At 36.9% G+C, this 18511-nt stretch overlaps 1 protein-coding gene across 1 annotated transcript in view; it reads right to left on the bottom strand.

The window, feature by feature from the left end:
• Positions 1–18511, bottom strand: part of OSBPL11 (oxysterol binding protein like 11) — an 85170-nt gene that overhangs the window by 12933 nt on the left and 53726 nt on the right. Inside the window, exons 9-11 of the mRNA XM_047098971.1 lie at positions 14734–15232; positions 11263–11449; positions 449–631 (exon numbers count right to left, since the gene is read on the bottom strand). Coding sequence (XP_046954927.1) covers positions 449–631; positions 11263–11449; positions 14734–15232 — 869 coding nt within the window. The remainder of the gene's footprint in view (positions 1–448; positions 632–11262; positions 11450–14733; positions 15233–18511) is intronic.

Below are 18511 nucleotides of genomic sequence, written 5' to 3'. Positions count from 1 at the left end.
AACTTAAGATGTTTAATGCTTCCTTGTATTTCACTTTTTCTTTTTTAAATTGATACAACAATACTTCCACAGGATATAAAATTTAAATAGTGCAAAAGGGGATTCTATGAAAGATTAAGTCTCTTTCCTATCCTACATCCCAGTACTCCTCTCCAGAAGCAACCACTATTTTTCATTTTCTTAGTGGACATTTTTTTTCTCCTTTTGTGAACTGCCTCTTTATGTCCTTTGTCCATTTTTCTAATGGGGTACCTATTTTCTTGTTAATAATTTGTAAACGTTTTTATGATAAGGATAGTAATCTTTTGACTATTAAATATTGTAATATTTTTGCCCAGCTTACAAATGCAAACTGGTGAAGTGACCTGCCTAAGGTTGCAAATTAGTGAAAAGGCTTCGATTAAGATCCAGAGCTTCTGACTCTTGTATGGATGTAAGGATAACATACCTGGATTCAAATGGATCTTGCTTCTCCAGAGGTCTTACTCTTTTCTTTGTTACTGCCAACTTAGTTAAATCCACATACTTTGTCTCTCCATTGCTATAAGTGAACTCAAGAACACTATTCCATTCGCCTTGCACTCTGCATACCACAGTATTGGTGATGTTGTGCTTTACTTCACCTGTAACCCTAGAAGCAGGTAAAAAATAAAGATATGCTCTAATAAGTGAAACTGGGCTTGTTCTTAGAACTCTGAAACCTATAAACGTACCTTCTGAATTGTTTAAATTGGGTATACAGCTCACTTCAGTTTGTCAGTGCCAAAGTCAGACTCTGTAAATCCCATGAGAGCTTACTAATTTTTTCAAATAATATCAACTTTACTCTTTTTTTCTAAGTTTATTTACTTTGAGAGAGACAGTGTGAGTGGGGGAAGGGCAGAGAGAGAGGGAGGGAGAGAATCGCAAGCAGGCTTCCAGGCTGTCAGCAAGAAATGTAAGATCATGACCTGAGCCCATACCAAGAGTCCGACGCTTAACCAACTGAGCCACCCAGGTACCTCTCAACTTTAATCTTCAGAAAGAATACTGGGAATCAAACCAGAGACTAAGTTACCATGAATGATCACAAGGTGTGATCTTTAAATGTTTGCTACAAACAAAACTATTATAATATTAAAACTAAACAGAAATATGAAAAATATTAACATTTTTATTATGGTTTTAAGATGTTACAACATTACAATTGAAATGTTTTTTAAAAACTAGTCTTGTTTACTTAAATTTTAGTCCTATTTACTAGTCTTATTTACTTAAAAGTTTAGGGGCGCCTGGGTGGCTCAGTTGGTTAAGTGTCCAACTTTGGCTCAGGTCATGATCTCATGGCTCGTGAGTTCGAGCCCCGTGTTGGCCTCTGTGCTGACAGCTCAGAGCCTGGAGCCTGCTTCAGATTCTTTGTGTGTGTGTCTCTCTCTCTCACTGCCCACTCACACTCTGTCTGTCTCTCTCAAAAACATGAAAGAGGGATTCTGTGTCTCCCTCCCTCTCTCAAAAAAATAAATACACATTAAAAAAAAAAGTTTGAGGTCCCTATATTTGAATTTCTGGGTATGTTGATTTTGTATAAAATCACATAAGCCTAACTTTAAATTAAATATAGGAACCAGCTAAACCAATAAGAGGTTGAAAAATAGAAAAAATAAATTAAAAATTTTAATATTCTCTTGCCAAAATAGAAAAATTAAAAGAGTACCAGTATACAAAAATTATCATCACTGACACAGAACTCAGAGAGAACTCAAACACTACCGTTGAAAGTTTAATGAAGAGTTATCTGGCCAGTGTATCAACAGACAGGATGCAGTTCAAATGAAGATCAGAATAAACAGGTCTAATTATTTTTAATGAAGTATTTTGTGTTCACTGTAGGACACAAGAAACAACAGGGTCAGATAAGATAGAGGTTCAGAACTTAGAGAACAGTGGGCAAGTGTTAGGGTCTAATCAGTGCATCAGTGATTGTGGTTTATCTGGATTCAAAAGCAATCCACAGGACCAAAGCCCAGAGGTTCAGGCTACAGGAACCCTAAGTAGCAGTTGTCAGGTATAAGCCAAGAACCTAAGAACCAGAAAGACACAGCAGAATTTAGGGAGCCCATAGCTTTCAAACAGGCTAAGTTAATTAAAGGTCTGCAAACTCAGAACTCAAGACAGAGATATAGGGGCCAAAAAGCAAATGATCAATGAACCAGATTTTGGAGATTAAGGTAAGAGAAGTTTGGAAACCAACAGCAAACCAAATATCCAAAATCAAAAGTTAGGCATAACTCTAGCTCACTAGATACAAAGAACACCATGACTACAAGTATGCCTGATTACAATAGAGGTGGGAACTCAGTTATATTTCAAAGTATAGTAAAACCTTGGCTTGCGAGCATAATTCGTTCTGGAAACATGCTTATAATCCAAAGCACTTGTATATCAAAGCGAATTTCCCCGTAAGAAATAATGGAAACTCAGATGATTTGTTCCACAACCCAAAAATATTCATACAAAAATGATTACAATACTGTAATAGAACACAAAATAATTAAGAAAATACAAAATATAAAGAAAAATAAACACATTAACCTGTACTTATCTTTAAAAACCTTCATGGCTTGTGTGAGGGAGATAAGAGAGAGGAGGGTTATTGTGCAGGACTTTCACTATCACTAATGACTTTCACTATCACTAATGGAATCACTGTTATGTATTGGCTCAATGGAATCTTTTTCTGCATCAGGGCCATTGTATATGCTTGCATGGATGTTGACTACAGTATAGTATTAATAAACTCTTGCCATATATTGTATTTAATCCAACTGGCAATAAGGCAGCAGAGGACAGGGTCTATATCTGCGGGCAGCCTGACCTAGAATGAAGCAAAGCATTCCTAAGCTTACTCTTGTATGGAAAAGCAAAGGACTGTCCATAGGTGGTTTGAAGTGACAAAAAATACACTAATGCCAGTTGTGGGCACCTTCCAACATTCTGAAAATCACTGATTTCTGCCAAACACTACAGCCTGAGACCGAGCACCTGAACATGGGAGACATCACCACAATTCCACAGCAAGCAAGAAAGAACCATTGGCTCAGTTGTGATCATGTGACATTCGGCATCACGTACCACTCGTATTGCAAGACATCACTCATTTATCAAGTTAAAATTTATTAGAAATGTTTGCTCGCTTGCAGAACACTCACAGAACAAGTTACTCGCAATCCAAGGTTTTACCATATATAAATTTAAATAATTCTACTGCTAAGGGCTTCTTGCCTGACTGAATATTTCTTGTGATGTCCGTGTTTCCTCTCTGATCCCACTTGCCAACATTGTTCCCTTCTTTGGAAATTTGTTTCCAACCAAACAGGATATGAGGAGATGACACAGAACACTTATCTCTTCTCTTTTCCATCCATACATACCCAGAATGAGATAGATAGATAGACAGATAGAGAGATAGATTTTTTTTTAATTTATTTATTTTGAAGGGGGCGGGAGAGCAAGTGAGGGAGGGGCAGAGAGGAAGGAGAGAGGCTGTCACTCCCAACACTGTCACTGTCAGTGCAGAGCCCAACATGGGGCCTGAACTCACAAACCACAAGATCATTAACAGACTAAACCACCCAAACACCCTCAGAACTATGTTCTGAGAATTAAGGGACCATAATCTGGTCCTCACTTGATCTTTAACTACCATAGCACAATCTCTCAAGTTATCATGATCTCCCTCACATGCCTTTCCACTCAACAAATAGCAAACCCTAGGTCCCTGTTCATGCTGGGGTGTTGTCAGTTAGTGCAGCTACATGGTAAGAGCAGCACGAAGAGAACTGGGGCAGGGAACAAGAATTACACATACGAGAGGTGGGCCATTTCCATTCCTTTGCATGAGAAATATGCAAAAGCAACACAAGGAGGAAGAAGGGCCTTGCCTCATTCTGCTTATAATTCTTCATAACGGCCTAATGCAGGGTTGGCAAACTTCTTCTGTAAAGGACTGGGAAGTAAATTATCAGGATTTGCAGGTCAGATTGTCTCTGTCACAACTGCTTAACTCTGTCACTGTTGCATGAAAGCAATTACAGACAATAAGTAAATGACTATCTAAATATATAAAGCATGTAGATCTAGATCTTGTATCAACCAATAACATTGAATATGGTCCTTAAGATACTAAGCAAAAAGCTACATCTTAAGTTATTATCCTATTCATCTCTAAAGTGAGGATGATTGATAACTGATAAGGCATTTGTTCTCTCACTTTCTAAAAACGTGATATCAAGTTAGCCTTTTATGTGGTCTAGACTCTAGCTCTACAGCTACTTGGAATACCAGAAAATCATTGAATATATTAACTTGGCTTCATATACAAAGTTTTTATTGACTGGGGGTGCCAGGCTAGCTCAGTTGGTGGAGCATGCGACTCTTGATCTCAGGATTGTGAATTTGAGCCCCATATTGGACAAAGATTACTTAAAAACAAACAAAAAAATCTTAAAAAATAAAAAAAAAGTTTTTATTGATTGAAAGTTAAGACTTTTGGGGCGCCTGGGTGGCGCAGTCGGTTAAGCGTCCGACTTCAGCCAGGTCACGATCTCGCGGTCCGTGAGTTTGAGCCCCGCGTCGGGTTCTGGGCTGATGGCTCAGAGCCTGGAGCCTGTTTCCGATTCTGTGTCTCCCTCTCTCTCTGCCCCTCCCCCGTTCATGCTCTGTCTCTCTCTGTCCCAAAAATAAATAAACGTTGAAAAAAAAAATTAAAAAAAAAAAAAAAAAAAGAAAGTTAAGACTTTAGCTTTGGGTTTTATTGATATATATCTGAAATGCTTACATGAAGGATAATTACATTTTATGCAGAACTACTGAAGAAGACACTATTATGTTTCTAAATGCCACTATATAAGGATACCTGCAACACATCCCTTTAAAATTTAATACCAGGAAAATAGTTTGTCTTTTCTCGAAAAAGTGTTAGGCTTCCTTTATCAGACAATGAGATATATGTCGAATATCATGTTTCTTTTTTTACTTCAACATATGAGTCAGAATCAAATTTTATTTTCAGGGGTGCCTGGGTGGCTCAGTCAGTTAAGCATCTGACTCTTGGTTTCACCTCTGGTCGTGATCTCATGGTTCATGGGATTGAGCCCCACATCCATGCTGTCAGCACAGGGCCTACCTGGGATTCTCTCTCTCCCTCAAAATAAATAAGTAAACTATAAAAAATTTTTTACTTTCAGGTATAGTAATTATCTAATCTCCTTTCCAATGCTATGATTATTATAATAATAGACTGTTTTTAACTGTCTATTATATATGACATTTTCCCTAAAAGCTTTACAAATGGTTTCCAAAGATAGGGTGCTGGATTCTAATACTACACTGAAAGCTTCTTGAAGGCAGAGATGGTCTTTCTTTCTATTCTGTACCTGCTGCATGCAGAAAAGTATGTCACTTAGCAGACAGTTCATGTCATCTTAATTTCATACCACTAGATAGATAGATAGATAGAATGCTATGTCTATTTATCTATATTGATAATTCTGACTTCGCTTTAGGATGATTTATATGATCATCATCTTAAAGTGAGTGTGGAAAATCTGATTAGGAGAGGACATGGGCATGAGGAATAGTTAAGTAGGCTCACTTGGCTGCATTGGAGGGAGTTGTGGAAAATGAGGGAGTAAGGGAAGACAAGTGGAAGATAATATATTTATATCAAATGCAGACAGCAGATAATGTGTCTGCTCTGATAGCAGATAGCAGTAAAAAACTAGGCTGTCTAAGGAGGAAGGCATGAAAGAAAGCCTTCATTATAATATTGTATCAACAGTAGAGAGATGTTTCTAATAGGAATCTTTTAAATGAGAAATTGGGTGAAACCACCAGTCTTGAGAGAGATCAGAATGGAAAAAATTAGGAAACTTCAGAGTCAGCTAGAAGTATCCCTCAAGAATTATGGACAGAATGTATATATGCATGCAAAGGAGAGAAAGAGACTGTTAGAGAAAAGGGTAGTACTTCCAAGTGACAGAAAAATCAAATGAATGTGGCATTGTAGATAGGTAAAGAATATGAAGGGGGAAAAGAAGCCAATTTAAGTAAGAGATTGAAACAAACCAAAGAGTAAATATGATGAGTGACCATTAACAAAAATGAGGATATCTATTTGAAATTTTTAGGGGTCTTCAAGAAGTCAAAATATGAAAACCAGGTGTTAAAAGCCAGTAAGTCTTTTAAAATGCTATTAGATGCTTCCTCTAGGAATCCAGCTGCCAAGGTGGAAGAAGCCCCAGTCACGCAGAAAGGCCACATGAGGGTCCTCTGAATGACAGCCCCAGCTGTGATCCTGGTCAACAGCCAGATCTACTGCCTCCCACGTTAGTGAGCTACCTTGGATATCTAGCTGGGTCAAGCCCTCAGATGGCTGAAGCCTCAACCAATATCCAACTGTAACAACATGAAAGACACAATGAGAGAATCACCCAGCTGAACCTAGTCAGTCCACAGAACTGTGAAAGATAATAAATTGCTGTTTTAAGCACTTAAGTTTTAGAGAAGTTTATTCACTGGTAGTAAATAACCAGGATGTCATCCAAAGCTATCTTAGATGCCCCTGATCCTCTACATCCTGTTAGTTACTCCTTGAAGGGTCACCTCTGCATGTCTGTCTGGCCTCCTTTCTTCTACTCTCTCTTCACTCCCTTTACCCTCCAGTTCATTCTTCATCTTTCATCTGCCACCAGACAGGTGTTTTAAAAAATAAATACTTAAAATATATCACTTCCAGAAACAAAATTACTTATAATGTATTCTCGTCAAAAATATGTAACCTGGACCTAAAACAAACAAAACAAAAACAAATCATCAGGCATTCTATAATATTGCCCTGTAGTCTACAAAAAAATGTCGTAAGAGACCAAGAAAAGCTAAGGAAATATTCCAGAAGACTAAAGGGATGTAACATTGACATGAATGCAAGATTTTTCAGGAGAAAAAATATTGCTGATTATTTGGAAAATTAACAAAATTTAATACGGACTATATATCAGATAATAGTATTGTATTTCTTGAATTTGACAACTGTTCTGTGAGTGTAGGAGAGAATTTCCTTGTTCTTAGGAAATTCAGAATAACATACCTTTAACACAGATGTTTAACTCTCAAATGTTTCAGGAATAATAAGAAGAAGTATATATATAGAGAGAAAAAGACTTTGATAAAGCTAATGAGGCAAAATGCTAGCAACTAGGCCAAGGATATATGAGAGTTTGTACAACTCTTCTGTAGGTTTGAAATGATTTCAAAATAAAAGATAAAAATAATTAAATAACATGTTTATTTACTACTTCCATGTTTAAAATTTTAATTGACTCCCCCACTGCCTTCAAAATAAGGATCAGATTTGCCAGCAAAATAATATACTGTATTCTTATATCAAAGTTAAAAGATATATTCAAAAGGCAAGGATTGAACAGGAATATAAATACACATACTTAATTGCAAGTAAAAAAAATTATGACCTGGGTTCGATTTTATAGTTTAGATCCAAATTCCAATACAACTTTCTGTGTATGTTGGTGTTTATAAGCCTCAATATCTCCTGAGAGACTGATCCCCACTGCCCTAGCATCTGGTACTAATGTTAAAATATCTACTGATTTACTCCTACCTGGGTCTCTAGTATTTTCATTTCAGTTATATCAACTATCTGGCATTGAGTAGAATATACTAACACCAAAACTACTTTCTTAGTTTTTCATGTCATTGAAAATGATTGTTAAATAAAGATGTTAAACTCAAAGAAGAGAAAAATGAAGACAGCCTGCAAGAGCTATTTTCAAACCTCTGCTGGGTTGTCCTAGAGGAGGAAAGGGGATATCAACTGAGTGAAGCTCTAAAAAACTCAGACCTAAGAGTTCCTATCTAAAAAGTTAACCAGTAATGTATTAAAGGATCATTGGGAATAGGTATGATTTGACAGAGTGAACTAGATTCTATCTCCAAGAAGAGAGAAACTCATGCTCAATCATATTTCCAAATAAAATTGCACGAATATTTACAGATCACTTACTATGTACACAGCACTGTACAGATGCAATGGAAGGCCCAAAACAGTATAGTTCTGTCAAAAAGCTTACAGCCATGTTGGGGAAATTAGACCAACCAATCAAGAAAATAAATTTGTGTATAAATAACACAATTAATTTTTTTTTTTTTAAATGGTTTTAGGGGCACCTGGGTGGCTCAGTTGGTTAAGCATCTGACTTCGGCTCAGGTCATGATCTTGCAGTCCGTGAGTTCAAGCCCCACATTGGGCTCTGTGCTGAGAGCTCAGAGCCTGGAGCCTGCTTCAGATTCTGTGTGTCTCTCTCTCTCTTTGCCCCTCCTCTGCTTGTGCTCTGTCTCTCTCTCTCTCAAAAATAAACATTAAAAAAATTTTTTTAATGTTTTTACAGGTAGTATGAGTCCTGTAGGATTTCAAATAACACACATACAGGTATACATGCACATATATGCACATGCACACATATATGCACATACACATAAACTCTCAGAATGAAGTTTCAGAGACCAAAAATAGTTTGCAAAAAAGACAATTAAAATTGCTCCATGTCTCCTTATCCAGAAAATAATACTTATGAAAAAAAATGACATGCCACTAAGAAATGTATCAGTGTCACTGACAATAAACAGTGCTGGCTTTGGAAGATTTACCACTGTAGTTGTTTTCCCCTAAGCATTCTCCTCAAGCATATACACTGAGGAATACTTTCACCAAGGCAAGAATGTTATAGGGATATCCATTTCAGCTCTAACTTCATAGAAATAAGAGGAGTCCGAAGGGACTGCTTGCCTCATGCACTGTGAGTTCTGTACTAACGATGTTTCAACACAGACTGAACAAATCAGTTATCAGGCATGTTGCAAAGGGATATATGCACGTAATAAATGTTGGTCTAGTGACTTCTAAAGCCCTTGCTGGTTGTAAGGTTCGAATCCTGTGATTACTATGATGAGAGAAGTTAAGTATAAGTGCATAGAGCAAAGTATTAACCATATTACTACCTTCTCTAAGGATAAGAGGTGACCATTCTGACAATGTCTAGTGGTTATGGTTGGGTAATGTGTGTGTGTATGTGTGTGTTTTAATTCTCTGCTTTAGTGTTTTGAAATATTCAGTGTTTGAAACATTTATAAAGGGCCATTCAATCAATGTCTGGGGACCGATCAATCTTTCTTTCCACTTCTAAAATTGTTAAGTACCAGTTGTCTAAGAATGAAAAAGTAAAATTGCTATATGCAATTGAAAGTCTCAAACATGGCTGCAGGGAGTGTGCTTTGGTAATAATCACTTAAGAAAACTGTTTGGCAGCACCTACTCAAGTTCAACTTCCATCCCCTATGACTCAGCAATTCTCCTTTAGGTATCTATCCAACAGAAATTCATACATATATTCACTACACAATGTTCTAGTAGTACCATTTATAATGGCCCCAAATTGCAAACTACTCAAATGCCTATCAACATTAGAATGAATAAGTGAATTGTGACAGTCATGCAATGTAATACAATCCTCAGTGAGGAGAATGAACTATGCTACATATGGATGAATCTCAAAAGCATAATGTTCAGCAAAAAGTCAAATATGAAAGAACACACAGTGTATGATTTCATTATTATATAGATTTCAAAAACAGGCAAGACTAATCAATGGTATTAGAAGTCAGGAAAGTGGCTACCCTAGGAAGAAGGGGTATAAGTGGTGTGTGTGTGTGTGTGTGTGTATAACTGTAAGAGGGCATGAGGAGGATCTCTAGGATGCTGGTAATGTTCCATGTCTAGATCAAAATGCTCAAATTTTCACTTTGTGAAAATCATCAACAAGGTATGTATTTTTCGATAAAGAGTTTATAGACCGAGAAAACTAACCCTACTTTAGGGACAGTTAGAATAGATACCAAGGGGGGTGCCTGGGTGGCTCAGTCGGTTAAGTGTCCAATCTCAAGGCTTGTGAGTTCGAGCTTCCTGTCAGGCTCTGTGCTGACAGCTCAGAGCCTGGAGATCGCTTCGGATTCTGTATTTCCCTCTCTCTCTGCTCTTACCTCACTCATGCTCTGTCTTTCCTTCAAAAATAAATAAACACTGGGGCGCCTGGGTGGCGCAGTCGGTTAAGCGTCCGACTTCAGCCAGGTCACGATCTCACAGTCCGTGAGTTCGAGCCCCGCGTCAGGCTCTGGGCTGATGGCTCAGAGCCTGGAGCCTGTTTCTAATTCTGTGTCTCCCTCTCTCTCTGCCCCTCCCCCGTTCATGCTCTGTCTCTCTCTGTCCCAAAAAAAATAAACGTTGAAAAAAAAAAATTAAAAAAAAAATAAATAAACATTAAAAAAATAAATAAATATCAAGGGCTTAAGGAAAAGAGACAGTATCCTTTTGTTTTTTTTTCTTTTTTTTTCAATATATTTTCAATATATTTCAATATATTTTCAAATTTATTGTCAAATTGGTTTCCATACAACACCCAGTGCTCATCCCAAAAGGTGCCCTCCTCAATATCCATCACCCATATGGGAGACAGTATCCCTTTTGAAGATTCTATTAGATAACTTGTCTTCGTGTGATTTGGATGATCTGGACCAGTGCTGAAGAGACTGAGAGAAGGCCAGAAGGGAATATAAGAACTGGCCATTTCCTAGATGGAAGTAGAACAAAGCCACCATTCACAGTATTAGTACCTAAAAACACTGGCTTCCATCGTTGTGCTTCTTGAACTATTTCGTATGATTAGATACATTTTCATGCTAATTTGAACCAATAACTGCCTTCACTGAGGCCTGGGTCTAGTCTGAACCTCCTTAAAGGCAGAAATTGGGCCACAGACTGCAAGTTCATTTGTTAGTAATTCTATTCTACCTCTCCTTAGCTACTTAACCAGGAAATTTTTATAAGAGTGGATAGATCTGCTCACAGTTCGTGAGTTCGAGCCCCGTGTCAGGCTCTGTCTCCCTCTCCCTCTCTCTCTCTGCCCCTTCCCTGCTCACGCTCTGTCCCTCTCTCTCTCCAAAAGAAACAAACTTTTAAAAAAATTTTTAAAAAGTAGATAGATCTGTCACTATTTTTAAAACTAGATCAGGATGTCCAGAATGCCTTGAAAAAATAAACACAAATAAAACTCTAACTCCATTAACATAAAACAAAACAGAAAAAGAATAAGGAGTTATAATACAAGTTCAAACTCATAGAGTAAGAGCCAGGGATCATTAAAATGTTCTTACCGGTGCAGTTTGCCACCATAAAACGGCTTAGTATGAAAAGTGATGCTGGCTGAATACCCAGTTTTTGCACAGTTGACACTGACTTTGCCACCAAGTTCTACCCAAGGAACAGTTAAAATTGATCGGGCATATGCACAAGGTAGAGAAAATGTATACTCTTCTCCATGCTCCAATAGACTGAGAATACCTGAAGGTGAAAACATGAAGGTGGTTAACATCTTTAAAAAAAAAAAAAAAAAGACAGTTATAAAATACCCATATTATTTTTTTTCAAACCTAGTAAATGAACATTATTTTGGTTAATTTTCATTCAACCTTGGATTAAACTAACTTCACTTAAAATTGTATTTGATAACATTCCTGGTAATAGTGAATCAAGGTTACTTTTATTATAACTTTGCTATCTTTTTGGTGTTCACGGAACCAGAAAATGTTATAGTGGAAACAGATCAAGATTTCCCTCTAATAGACTCTTAGGTCAGATTTTCAGAACATGTTAATACTGCATCATGTTATGGTCTGATCATTAGCACTAATAACTTTTTCAGTTTAGTAATACATAAATGTCTAATGCTGTAGTTATAGAACTTAAGTCTCAGACAGTTTAATGGGAAAAAAAGCATTCTTCATTCTATGTATATTAGGAAGAAAAAAACTAATTCTATCATAAAAATATGGTCATAATAATAACTCTGTCTGCCAAATTCTGAAGTATTAGGCTATAAGATATAGAAGTGACAGTTTTCAAACAAATATTATTCTAATGGGGCTAGTTTTATATTAAGTAATGCCATACTAAGGATGATTTTTTAAAAAAAAATTTAAGAGAGGGGAGCCTGGGTGGCTCAGTCGGTTAAGTGTCCAACTTTGACTCAGGTCATGATCTCACAGTTTGTGGGTTTGAGCCCCATATTGGGCTTTCTGCTGACAGCTCAGAGCCTGGAGCCTGCTTCAGATTCTGTGTCTCCCTCTCTCTCTCTGCCCCTCTCCTGCTTGCACTTTGTCTCTCTCTCTCTCTCTCTCAAAAATAAACATTAAAACAAAATTAAAAACATACATATAATAAGAAGAGAAATTACATTAATTAATAATCAATTTATACTAGATAATTAAGGGACACTAAGGATATCTGAGCTACATTACTAACCCAAGCTCCTTACCTGGGTCACCACTAGAATAAATACTTAACTGAACATGTACTACTAGTCTGAACTCTAATGGTATCTCTCTTTCTAAGTTTACTTATTTACTTTGAGAGAGAAGAAGAGAAGGAGAGAGGTCAGAATCCCAAGGGCTTCTGATGTAGGGCTCGAACTCACGAACCATGAGATCATGACCTGAGCTGAAATCAAGAATCAGATGCTTAGCCAACTGAGACACCCAGGCACCCCTAATGGCATCTCTCTTAATGAAAGCTCATTAAGTACTCTGTTTTTAATGTTCACAAATAAGGGCAAGAGTTATAAATATTCTAAGATAGTTAACTTTTAGGATAAGCAAAGAGACAAATTGAGATTCTAAAGCAGTTTACTTTACATAAAGTAATATGCACTATTTTCTTGTATTACCTTTATAGTCTTCACAAAGGGCAACAATAAATCAAGAATTATCAAGCCATTTATGGCTTGGTTCTGGCTGTGGCATGGTTCTGGATGTAATACATTATATATATAATGGGAGCTGTCAGAAGACATATAGACAATATCCTTGAATATACGTAAGTGTTTAATAATAACTGCTGATTCATTTTAAGATGGAAAAGATGTTATTACTTTTCTAAAAATATGTCATCATATAACCTGGGTTTATGATCTGATTCCCAAGGATATATTTAGCATTAGTATCACACACTGTAGAATTTAAAATCTGAAGCAATATACAGTTTTGAATGTATATGATAATAAACTAGTTAACAGAATTCTAAAACCTCACTTACTTAATCATTAAATGGAATTTCCCCCAACAAATAAATATAAAACATGGTCCATAATAGGAGCAAAATAAATTGTTGTGTCCCATTCCCTGATTTCACTTACTTTCTATTGAGGTTACTGATAGAAATTTAATTTCTAAAAGGTAATCCATAAATATATAATCAGCACTTAAATAATAAAAATTACCTGTTTTGTACTACCTTCATGATTAGTGCAAGGTTAAGATATTAATGCTTTTCCTAATTTCCTGAAGTATTTCCTTTCTTGGAGAGGCCACCATTACCAGATTCTTTCTGCCAAATGAACTGGTAAGAACTAACTGTCCTTTCAGAGAGAATGTTAAAGGATGACATCCTAAACCTGGCTAGGCCTTAACTTTTATGACCTTGAATATGTATCATCACCTCTAGACTTTTTTCATCTATAAAATAAATTGATTCATGAAGATCTGAGAACAAATGTGACAAAGTTTATAACTGAAGGTGGCAAACATTTTAATTAATAAAACATGAGTATTTTCTAATGTTATAAAAGTTTTGATTAACTTAAAACATTTGGAAATTGGTAAGACTCACATCACAAAAGATTTTAAAAATGGGGAAAACTGAAGAGGGGGATAAAGTATTTTCTTCACAGCTGCAGTGACAAAGTCTCAAAATGTTAGCATCACAGGCTTAATTATACCATGCTTACATTGCAAGTTTACATTCTGAACAAATTATTCAGGAAACAAGAGTTTTCCTTTAACGTTAAAATGGTAGGGTTTTTTCTGCCATTATAGTTTCATGAACTCTGCAATGATTTCTGTGGAGCCTTTGTGATGTTGTTGGTTTTGGGGTATTACCTTAAATTATTTTTTCATAACCTTTGCTGAAGTGGAATTAAAGTCTGGCAATGTATTTTAAAATATCTTATGCATACCTCCTTAGGAAATATAAAAGATGTAGATAAAGATTTATCTATAATATATTTCTTTAGTGCTTTTTATAATAATGGAAATACAGAAATACCTTCAATGCCCAAATAAAGGAAATGGTTAAATATAAGATGGTAAATATCTCATTTCATAGGATATTATAGTCATTAAACATGTTTTAAAGATTATCAATGACATGGGAAAATGATTGTTTAGTACAAAAAAGCAGGACAGAAAACTACAGACAGAACAAATCCCAATTTTACAAAAGAGAAATAAAAGTATGAACATGTACACAATTTAAAAAATACAAAATGCTAGCTAAATTTATCCCTCTCTGGATGGAGGGTTTAGAGAAACTTTATTTTCTCCTTGATATTTTTCTCAGTTTCCCATATATTCTACAATAAGAATATTTTATATTTAAAACCAGGGAAAATTTTTAAAAGGATAATTTATATTTGTCCATAAATATGAGCCTCCCCTCCCCCACCATTCTGGAACAACTAAAAATTAGAAGTAGTACACATGACATTTCAGAATTGTAATATTTATCTAAGCTTCCCCAAATTTAAGATTATAGTTAGATATTAAAAATTGGAGGATAGTTTTCCTACTTACCTTCTCCAACCATTGTTACGCCTATCGACATGCCTAAGAATTTGCTCTTAGTCCAGACATGTGCATTTACACACATCTTCCTCTCTGCACATTCTGCATAAAATCCTGAGACTGGAGGATGATGGGAAACCTGCTCAGCAACAAATCTGACTGTATAACAGTCTGGTCCCGCCTGGCTCAAAGCCTCCTCTGATAGAGGAGCATGATTTGTGACTGCCTGGGTAGAAGAGCTGCTGATAACAGTGGATGCAACCTCGCTTTTTGGCATCCTCCAGGAACAGTGAAATGTTTCTCCAATGATAGGATTGTACGGTTTCTTAGCAATGGCTCCTTTCCGGCCTTCATGAAATGAGGTAAGGTAGTACTCAACAAAACGAATCATTCTATCCTCAGCTGTGGCTCCATTAGTAATGGCTATGAATAGGTCTGGATGAGACATAAAGTCTGCATACATTTCCAGCAAGGAACGCTTCTCTAGGATAAATGTAGGAAGCACCACCTAAAATAACAACAACAAAATTATCAACCAAAGTGGGAAATTTTAATCCATGCGCATATCTGTAGATAACTATTCTTACCTTTCTGAAAACACTTTATTCTAGATGAGCATTAAAAACAAAGTCACAAAAATATTTGCTCTCATTAAAAAATAAGGATGCTTGGGGCACCTGGCTGGCTCAGTCTGAAGAGCGTGAGACTCTTGATCGTGGGGCTGTGAGTTCGAACCCATGTTGGGTGAAGAGATTAGTTAAAAAAATAAAATCTTAAAAAAATTTATAAAAAATAAGCACACTTAAAAGGAAATGAAAGTTGGGGCGCCTGGGTGGCGCAGTCGGTTAAGCGTCCGACTTCAGCCAGGTCACGATCTCGCAGTCCATGAGTTCGAGCCCCGCGTCAGGCTCTGGGCTGATGGCTCAGAGCCTGGAGCCTGTTTCCCATTCTGTGTCTCCCTCTCTCTCTGGCCCTCCCCCGTTCATGCTCTGTCTCTCTCTCTGTCCCAAAAATAAATAAACGTTGAAAAAAAAAATTAAAAAAAAAAAAAAAAAGGAAATGAAAGTCAAGTTAAGATTAAACACCAAGAAGGTCAGGTAGAAGAAATTTTTTTAAAAAATCCTCAAACTCCTAGACTGGATAAAAGTATCATCAGGGAAATGGTGGTAAAACTCAAAGTAAATGCTACCCATGCTTTTTTTTTTTCCTTTTCTGCTTTCAAAATAAATTGTGGCTGACTGAACAAGATATGAGATATGAAAAGAGGCAATAAATGCCATTCCCTGAAAATAAACAGACTCGAGATCACTGACCCAAGCAAAAATTCTAACTTACACTTAATTTTAAGAAGGGAACTTGTTTTGTTGTTGTTGTTTGTTTTGTTTCATTTTGTTTTTAAGTAGGCTTCACACCCAATATGGGGCTTGAACTCACAACCTGGAGATCAAGAGTCCCATAGCTCTACCAACTGAGCCAGCCAGGCATCCCCCAAGAAGGGAACTTTTGCCTTTTACAAAGATGGTGTCAAAGGTAAAGAAGGAAGGCTCTGTACCTCCCAAAGGTAAAGAAGGAAGGCTCTGTACCTCCCAAAGCAGGGGCCAAAGCAAAGGCTCTGAAGGCCAAGAAAGCAGTGCTGAAAGGTGTTCACAGTCACAAACAAAAAAGATCCGCATGTCACCTACCTTCCAACGGACCAAGACACTATATCTCTGAAGGCAGCACAAATATCTTCAAAAGAGTGCCCCCAGGAGAAACAAGCTTGACCACTATGCCATCATCAAGTTCCCCCTGACTACCCAGTCAGCCACGAATAAAATAGAAGACAACAACACACTTGTTCACTGTGGATGTCAAGGCCAACAAGCACCCGATCAAAAGGCTATGAGGAAGCTCTATGACACTGAGGAGGTCAAGGTCAATGTTTTGATCAGGTCCTAGGGAGATAAGAAGGCATATGTTCAACTGGCTCCTGACTATGGATGTTGCCAACAAAATTGGGATCACCTAAACTGAATCCAGGTGGCTAAATCTAAATCTAAATTTTTTCACCAAAAAACCCACAAAAACCCACAAAAAAAAAAAAAAAAAAAAAGGAGGGAACTGGTGACACCTAAAGCCAGGTAACTGTAAGAAAGATAAGTTTTCTTTAGAGCAGAATTGGAGAGGCACGACGAACTGGTTCAACAAACTGAAAAAGCAATGCTGCAATATTTTTCAAGAGCCCAAAGATGTTTGTATCCATTTAGCCTAGTAAGTATTCTTCTAGAAATTTAGCCTTAGGAAACAATATGAATCAAGAAAAAGAAATGCAAAAACAAAATTAAAAGCTATGCTTTTAACAGTGGTTTAGAGAACTTAAATACAGAACTTTCACCTGATGAACTACTGTATCATTTAAAAAGATGGTTATGAAGACGATACAGGAATACAAAAGATACCAATGTTACAGCTTCATTTCATGGTGGATTGAATATATACATCTTAACTACACTTTCTACTGAAATCCATTAAAATTATATTAAATATTTTCATATAAAGACAAACCCAGACACCAGGAAAGCAGAAAAAAGCAACAACATTTTGGGAGTTGTTAACTAGAAAGCTAGGGGTTTATAGATTCCGGAGAGGGTTCAAGAACTGGAACTGACAGCATCAGGTACCTCTGGATCCGAGGGTTAACAAGAATGCTAAAATAATGATGACTGAGTGAAATCTATGTGCAAAACAACTGGATCCTTAAATCCCCTCCCCATCTACAGTGTTGTTAACTGTTCTTCCTGCACCTCAGCCAAGGTCTGGAAGTTTAGTCTCTCCAGAATGAAACAAGGTGGCTTATTCTCTAGTTTGGGGAACACCAGGGGCTTCCAAGAGAACGGATACCACACTGATAAAAGGGGTAGGAAGGAACCCTATATGAATTAAATGTTAGATGCTGAGATCCTCTCCCACCTAGTCCTCTTCTCTTCCACACTCCTAGTTGCTCTGCCCACCAACCAGGAGATCAGAAGAATGCTTTCACTAACCCTAGAGGGAAAAATCTAATGATGCTAACACTAGGTTCCCCAGCAAATCCAGATTACTTGACGCTGAAAAGCATAGGTTCCACCTATACATTCGAAACTTAAAATCAGGTTTTTAGCTTCCCTACACTTAATCATGAACAGAAATCCAAGAAATTCCAGATCTCTGAGAAAGTCTCTAACTAAGAATACAAAGACCAAGATAAAGAAACAGACTTGGAAGAAACAGAAACCTCTCTGAAGGGAGAGGGGGAAACCTTAAAAATAATGATTAATATCGTCAGAGACTTGAAAAGATATCAGATACATGAAACAAGGATGCTTTTTGAAAAACAAAATTCAAAAATTTTAAAACATGGTAACAAAAATTAAAAATCAAGAGAAGTTTCAAGGGCGCCTGAGTGGTTCAGTCTTAAGGTTAAGCATCTGACTTCAGCTCAGGTCATGATCTCATGGCTCACGAATTCAAGCCCTGCATCAGGCTCTGTGGTAACAGCTCAGAGCCTGGAGCCTGCTTTGGATTCTGTGTCTTCCTCTCTCTCTGATCCTCCCCCACTCACGCTCTGTCTGTCTCTAAGATGAATAAACATTAAAAAAAAAAAAAAGATTTCAGAGAGAACAGGAATGGAGAAGACAAAGTCGTCACTGAAAAAATTCAAGAAAATTTTAGAGAACTGAAATATATGAGTTGTCATACTGCAAAGGCTCACCAAATGCCCAGAGATGATGGATAAAAAGACTCCTATATCAAGACATGTCACTGTGAA

This window comes from Lynx rufus, unplaced genomic scaffold (genome assembly GCF_022079265.1).
Source record: "Lynx rufus isolate CCGP_SWC_20201006 ecotype Redwood Valley unplaced genomic scaffold, mLynRuf1.p SCAF_5, whole genome shotgun sequence".
Lineage (NCBI taxonomy): Eukaryota > Metazoa > Chordata > Mammalia > Carnivora > Felidae > Lynx > Lynx rufus.
This window is presented reverse-complemented; position numbering and strand designations above follow the sequence as displayed.